This window comes from Branchiostoma floridae, chromosome 2 (assembly GCF_000003815.2).
Source record: "Branchiostoma floridae strain S238N-H82 chromosome 2, Bfl_VNyyK, whole genome shotgun sequence".
NCBI classification, from domain to species: Eukaryota; Metazoa; Chordata; class Leptocardii; order Amphioxiformes; family Branchiostomatidae; genus Branchiostoma; species Branchiostoma floridae.
In genome coordinates, this window is record NC_049980.1 from 6,403,246 (window position 1) to 6,409,872 (window position 6,627).

Sequence of the window (6,627 nt, forward strand, 5' to 3'; positions counted from 1 at the left end):
TGGTCAATATGGAGTTCATGTTCTCAGTCTTTTATGTTTGCCTCCCCCAGGCAAGATACCTGTTTACCACATGAAGTTAGGGGCTAGTACAGGTCACCTGGTATAAGCATGCAGAGTTTGTAAGATGCTGACTGTCATTCACTTGGTGAAACTTGTAATACCACCTGTTTGATCACAACAGGCAAAGTTGTTCCAAAGTACCAGAAGAAAGAGAATAATTATGTGCATGTCATTAATAATTATAAAAATTTATTAAAGAAGAATTGAGGGGAGAAGGCTGATTGTTATAGGCATTGAAATAGTAAAAAGTTAGTAGTATTTGTATTTCAGAATGTAGAAGGTTTGTATCTATCCCCGTAACGGTAACTATATAATTTAATTGCTTCGACGTAAGTCCATGTTGATAATTATATTTCAGCCATACATAGTATGGTGAAATATATTGTATTCGTAATGTTTCTTTCTTTCTTTCTTTCTTTCTCCTGTCAAATCTTCAAAGTGATTCATCTCCGCCGTTCCTGGACCGAACGACCTGAAATTAGGCACAAGGGTAGAGTGGGCCAATACCTTGATGCTTTTTTATATTTCAGCCATACATAGTATGGTGAAATATATTGTATTCGTAATGTTTCTTTCTTTCTTTCTTTCTTTCTCCTGTCAAATCTTCAAAGTGATTCATCTCCGCCGTTCCTGGACCGAACGACCTGAAATTCGGCACAGGGGTAGAGTGGGCCAATACCTTGATGCTTTTTTCCCATTTTTTTCATATCTGCCTCTAAAATGATTTTATTGAGATTTTTTGGTCAATTTTAGACCAAAACTGTATATTTTGGCCACTGTACCCTGGTATTACAACCAAATGAGCTGAAATTTGACAGAGATGTGCCTTGATAATGCCCCCATATAACTTCGATAACACTTTTGGTGTACAGTACAACAAAATGCTTATTTTTGCGATTTTTTGACCATTTTTTGACCAAAAAAGGACATTTTTGGCTCCTGTACCTTGGTATTGCAACCGAATGAGCTGAAATTTGACACAGATGTGCCTTGATAATCCCTTCATATAAATTCAATAACACTTTTGGTGTACAGTGCAACAAAATGCTTATTTTTGCGATTTTTGGCCAATTTTTGACCAAAAAAGGACACTTTTGGCTCCTGTACCCTGGTATTACAATTAAATGACCTGAAATTTGGTATAGATAGGCATTAGATACTTGGTAACAAGATTCAAGTAAAATGTTTGACATAAACAACTTCAAAATGATTAATTTTGGCACTTTTCTGAGGGGAAATTTGTTTTCTTTTGGCCTCCTGACGTGACCTTCCGTGACCCCGCACAGAGCCACACCTGTGCGCGTCAGCCGGAGAGTTAATTGAATCAAAGACCTAGCCAATCAGCGAAGAGGAGGCCAAAGGCTAATTAATATTCATAAGCGGGGCCTCATGATCCCGTATATAGCAGTGTTCCCGCCAGGGGGAGCGAAGCCCGCATAAGGCTCTCGCATTTTAGACTATTCAGAAGGCTTTATATTGTATCAGTTCTTAGGGGCATATCTGTGATAATCGCAGCAGTCACTTTACTTCTCTTCAGGAGTTTAGCGTAACACTATTTCAGGTCAAACCGTCAAAGGCAACTAAAAACAAACTTTAACGTTACTGAGTTCAACAGTACTTATAACTTGTTATCCGAAGTTGAAACGCTAGCGATGGTATTTTCGCTGCGCTGTTAGCTCCGTGCGACTGTTGTTGACGGTCTTATAACGGTATATTTTGCACCCCTGTACCCTGGTATGAGTAACATTTGGTATAGATAGGCATAAGATAGTTGGTAAAATGATCCAAGTAAAATTTTTGGCATAAAGTACTGTAAAAGGCTTAATTACAGCACTTTTTTTTAGGGGAAATTGGTTTTCTTTCGTTCTCCATGCCATGACCTTTCGGACGTTCACCCCACAGAGCCGACATCTGCACCTGCGTCTAGCCGGCAGGAAGAGTTAATTCAATTAATGGTTCGGCCAATCAGCGAAGAGGAAAGCGAAGGCTAATTAATATTCATAAGCGGGACCACACAATACGTTAACTTGAAGACTCAGGCCGTACAGACTTCTCGCCAGGATTTTTTCAAAGCGTCGGACAGGGGTCCGGGGGCCGCCGAATGTCCCTGGCGGGGTCCAGGGGCAGGGCCACTGTGGGGGGGACCCAGGTGGGCGAAGCCCCCCCGGAAGCTCTTGCATTTTAGACTATTGAGAAGGCTTCTTTTATCAGTTTTTTTAGGGCCATATCTACGATAATCGTAGCAGTCACTTACTTCTCTTCAGCAGTTTGACTTTAAAACATTTCGGGTCAAAGCTTCAAAGACAACTAAAACCTCATAAACAACAAACTTTACTTAGCTCAACAGTATACAAAAATATTGTACGGGTTGCCATCCTTAGTTGAAGCGCTTATTTATAGCGCTAGTATCTTCGCTGCGCCGTTAGCCGCCGTGCGACTTTTGTTGACGGTCTGATATCCTCGCTGATATTCCCACGGACATGTTTCAAGAAAAATACCCAGCAAAAAACGCTGTTCTGCGTCAAATTCTATTCTATAAAACATGTGGGACTCAGTGTTACAGTCTAAATATTTTGTAGAAGCACCGCTGTAGGAAAGAAGGTCAAGCAATGTAAAACATCACGTAGCATGAAGTTCGCTGTCAACTGGCACACAGCACATGACTGTTTGAAACTCTAAGTCTAATCAACAGCCGTGTTTGATTGATAGCCGGCGGTCCTTTGATGAAGTCGGCGAAAGGTGCGTTAGTTAGAAAATCTGCGTTTAGTTTTGATACGTAATTATAAGTTAGACAGTGGCGAGAATGATTATTTTCTCATCAATATTTCTCTTCAGAATTATTTGAACTTAATTGTACATCTAAACAATTGGCTTACCTGTGCAATGTTTATATGATTAATGATCAGTGTACTGAAATCATGTGTAACGTATGGCTCCTAGTCAATAGATCAGCATTTTCTCTATAGTGACCACCTGTCTATAGTGGCCACATTTCTATCACTGGACTGGAACTTGCGAAAACTGCTGTATTTTCTCCAGAGCAAATGTATGTGTTCCTAGTGCTGTTGTTGTTTGACATAAAATTTGAACATTTAAATTGTAAGTAACTTTAAACTGCCAGAGTTTCAGCCCAATAAAACACTCTCAGCGCCAGGGTATGAACAGACTGACCAGACAGACGAAAATAAATCCTCGAACAAGGTTCAATCGTATCTTCCGGGTCTGGCAGGAAGTTGTTAAACTAAAATAAGAATAGGCTCGATGGCTGATTGCATACAAAGTAAAACAGTTTAACAGTTTTACAGCTTGAAGGAAACAAACGCTCCTACAGTACCTGCACCTGCTTGATAATTATTAAATCGTATGCCCTACTTGAATAAAAAAAGTTCACTGCAATAATAAATGTACCCACATCACAAGGAGCTTATACTTTTTTAAACTTACACCTAGTTATCGTACTGAAAATTGTTAATGACATTACATGAAGTCATTCAACAATTTTCAGTCATGATGAAAATTTTCTGAATGGAAGGTGTGATTATTGTCATTTTCTTAAAAATAGAAGCAAGCTCTGTTTTTACCTGGAATCAATTCACAATACCAGTCCACTTTGGGGGATACTGTACTGTTAAGAGGATGTTCCATTTTTGCGCAGGGGTGATTTGGAACAGTCCAATGTTGCGTGGGAAGGGGTATGGCTGAAATATGCTGTATTTGCTCTTAAGCAAATGTCGGCCTTTCTAGTTCTATAGAGTGTTGATAATTCTATAGAGTGTTGATACTTCTATAGAGTGTTGATAATTCTATAGAGTGCATCCGCGCGCGCATGAATTATCGGCCATTAATGTATGCCAAAAAATAATTCAAATATGAAAAATGAATATACACAATAGGAAATGAAGAAGAAACAGAATTGCCAAACGAATACTTATATCAAAGGATGCAAAAGTCAATTCCATGAACTGAAAAAGAAAAATCGAAGAATCCGTGTTTAGTAACGGGAGAGGGCCATACTTCGACACCCGTTCTAAGTGGATGCGCATGGCTTTTGTCAATGTACATTTTACAGTGAACTCATCAAAAACAAGTTAAGATCTTGTATACATCCATATAACTGTTATTGAAGCTGTACAGATATATATTTTATTTGACAGTAGCGTTCCGCACTGTACTTTGACAGCGCACGAAACTTACGGCAGGTTTTCGGCTTGCGTCCTAGCAGAACGTTCCAACACAAAAAAGGGGTCCAAACTCCGACATAGTAACAACCAGACCATCGCCGTGCATTTTTAAACAACTTATGCAAATAGAATACTAGTAGCACTAAAAGTTTTCAGTATAATTTTATTGTACCAAATATGGGTCACATTTTGTATTACGCGACTTATTCAAATACGGTGTGTTAAAACGTTTACCTCTCACGGTGAGACCAACTTGCCGCAAAACGGCAGCGCATTGTTACGTTGGACTGTGATGGCATTTTCGCTTTTCGGCTTCCTTGATTGCCTTTTCGTCCTGTCTTTTGGCAGCAGCAATGGCTACAGGATTTTTTAATCGGTAGGGATCGATTTTTCTTGAATGTTTGTCGCTCGACGGACGGGTTGACAGAGTTCAACGTGTTGAGCATCGCTCGCACGCCTTCGTGCGTGATAGTAAAATCGCGGGGCCCCGACTGCGTGAACATTGTGGCATCATTTTAGCTCCGTTTATCCAACCCAGTTAAAGGCAGAACAGAACACAGGTATTATTTTTCGGAAGGCTAATAAATATCATTTCTATGTGTGGTGGTATTTTTTCACATGTCGTATTTTGCGAAGAATAATTCAAGAGTTTCCCGGGCCATGGTCTCGATACGTTCGCTCGTCAACTTGCACGGAAGGCGTCAAACTTGAGCAAGTTTTTCAATCGTTATCTGTGGGACTTGCTAACTTCGACACATACCCCGTCTTTGTAGTTATTTACAACAAGGTTTAGTCTACAGCTAGTGTACTTCTCATGTGTTTAAAACCTGTCGAAATTTGGAGCCCTGTCGAAGTATGGCCCCCTCCCGTTATACCATTAAAGTCATCTGTTCAACCTGTTTGTTAGCAGATTTTATGATAAATGTTTTTCTAAGATATGGCTCATTGATCTTAATAGGCTCTAAGCCGTTGTTTATATTTCTTATAAATTTTGTTATAGGCAAACGACCATGGACCGGTATCAGTTCATCCGGGCTGCAGCAGAAGGAAGTGTAGAGAGAGTTCGAAGGCTGCTGGAGAAAGGGGTGGACGTCAATACAAGGGATATTGTGAGTATCACCGACAGATCCGTAGCTCGCCAGGAGGAGTGCTGGAGAGCATAAAATACACTTTTGTGAAAATATAACCCATTGTACACCGTTGTATTCACGTAGGCCACACTGACTTCATTTCATGGATGACATTGATGTTCGCCTGTTCGCAAAAACAGCAACACTGTGGCCATATGTCAGCCAATAGCATCCCTGGTCAGCCAGAATGTTTTTGCCAGAGGACCCACTCTTCATGGTCAGGACATGTGACCACAATGCCCCAACAAGAATAGCAATATAGACATTATTGAAATGGCTATAATTTTCTTTTACAGTCTTACTGGGGATGAACATAAGACAGACCAAGCCTGAGAAAGAATGGACCGGATGTTTAGTTCTGTGGTTAAGTAGCATTTTTTTTTGCTGAATTTTTCTTTTTCTTCACCCTCGCGCATTAGTTTTGGGGTCTTTGGAGGATGCAATTCATAAAAAGGTCAATCCGGCCTTAGTGAACATTTCACTTAGAGAAAAAGTAATGGTACACACAGCTGACATGTGGCTGTCCTTATCCGTGACAGTGCCACGAATCAAGTTTCACTGAACTTAAGCCCCGGCCGTACAATGTACCCACGATAGCTTACCCCTATTTCGCACGATGATCGTGATATGCCGTAGGTAAATCGCGGGTAAAATCAGCCATGGATCGTGTAGCGTCCTGCTTTGTTCAAAATATTTCCATTGCAGCATCGTACATGTGTACGATTTTTCATTTGTGAATAGCCACCTGAACGTTTTTTTTTCTCTTTATACGATCAAATGTAGACCTCAATCTGTTGAATAACAGGCTGTAGTGCCCTACTTCTGGCGGAAACGTATTTCGGGGAGCCATCTGCAAACTGTCCGCTTGGCAAACTGATCCCAGAGATCTAGAGTATTGTGGGACTGAGATTTGATCTAGATTATGAGCCTACGAATTTACCTACGATTCACCACGTACATAGTCATCAAACACCTGCGCGTGATGATGGACCTGCCACGTGGAAAATTTTGCTGCTAGCACATCTAAGGGCGCGCTGTTCTCTAGTTATCTCCATGAAAAATGGAGATATAGTTTTGGGTGTGCCTGTGTGTGTGTGTCTGTCTGTCTTTGTGTCTGTGTGTCCGGATTTTTGTAGTGAACATAACTCAAGAACCTCGAATGAATTACGATGATATTTAGTTTGTGGGTAGGTGTTGGGTAGACAAAGGTCAAGGTCAAGTACGGGCTGAGGTGGAGACGGGGGCTAGCACCCGAG

The 6,627-nt window shown here is 40.7% G+C and overlaps 1 protein-coding gene across 2 annotated transcripts in view; it reads left to right on the forward strand.

The window, feature by feature from the left end:
* Nucleotides 1-6,627, forward strand: part of LOC118410191 (death-associated protein kinase 1-like) — a 23,659-nt gene that overhangs the window by 2,335 nt on the left and 14,697 nt on the right. For both annotated transcript variants that reach the window (XM_035811733.1, XM_035811734.1), the window contains exon 2: nt 5,242-5,350. In XM_035811733.1, coding sequence (XP_035667626.1) covers nt 5,252-5,350 — 99 coding nt within the window. In that variant the 5' untranslated portion in view covers nt 5,242-5,251. The remainder of the gene's footprint in view (nt 1-5,241; nt 5,351-6,627) is intronic.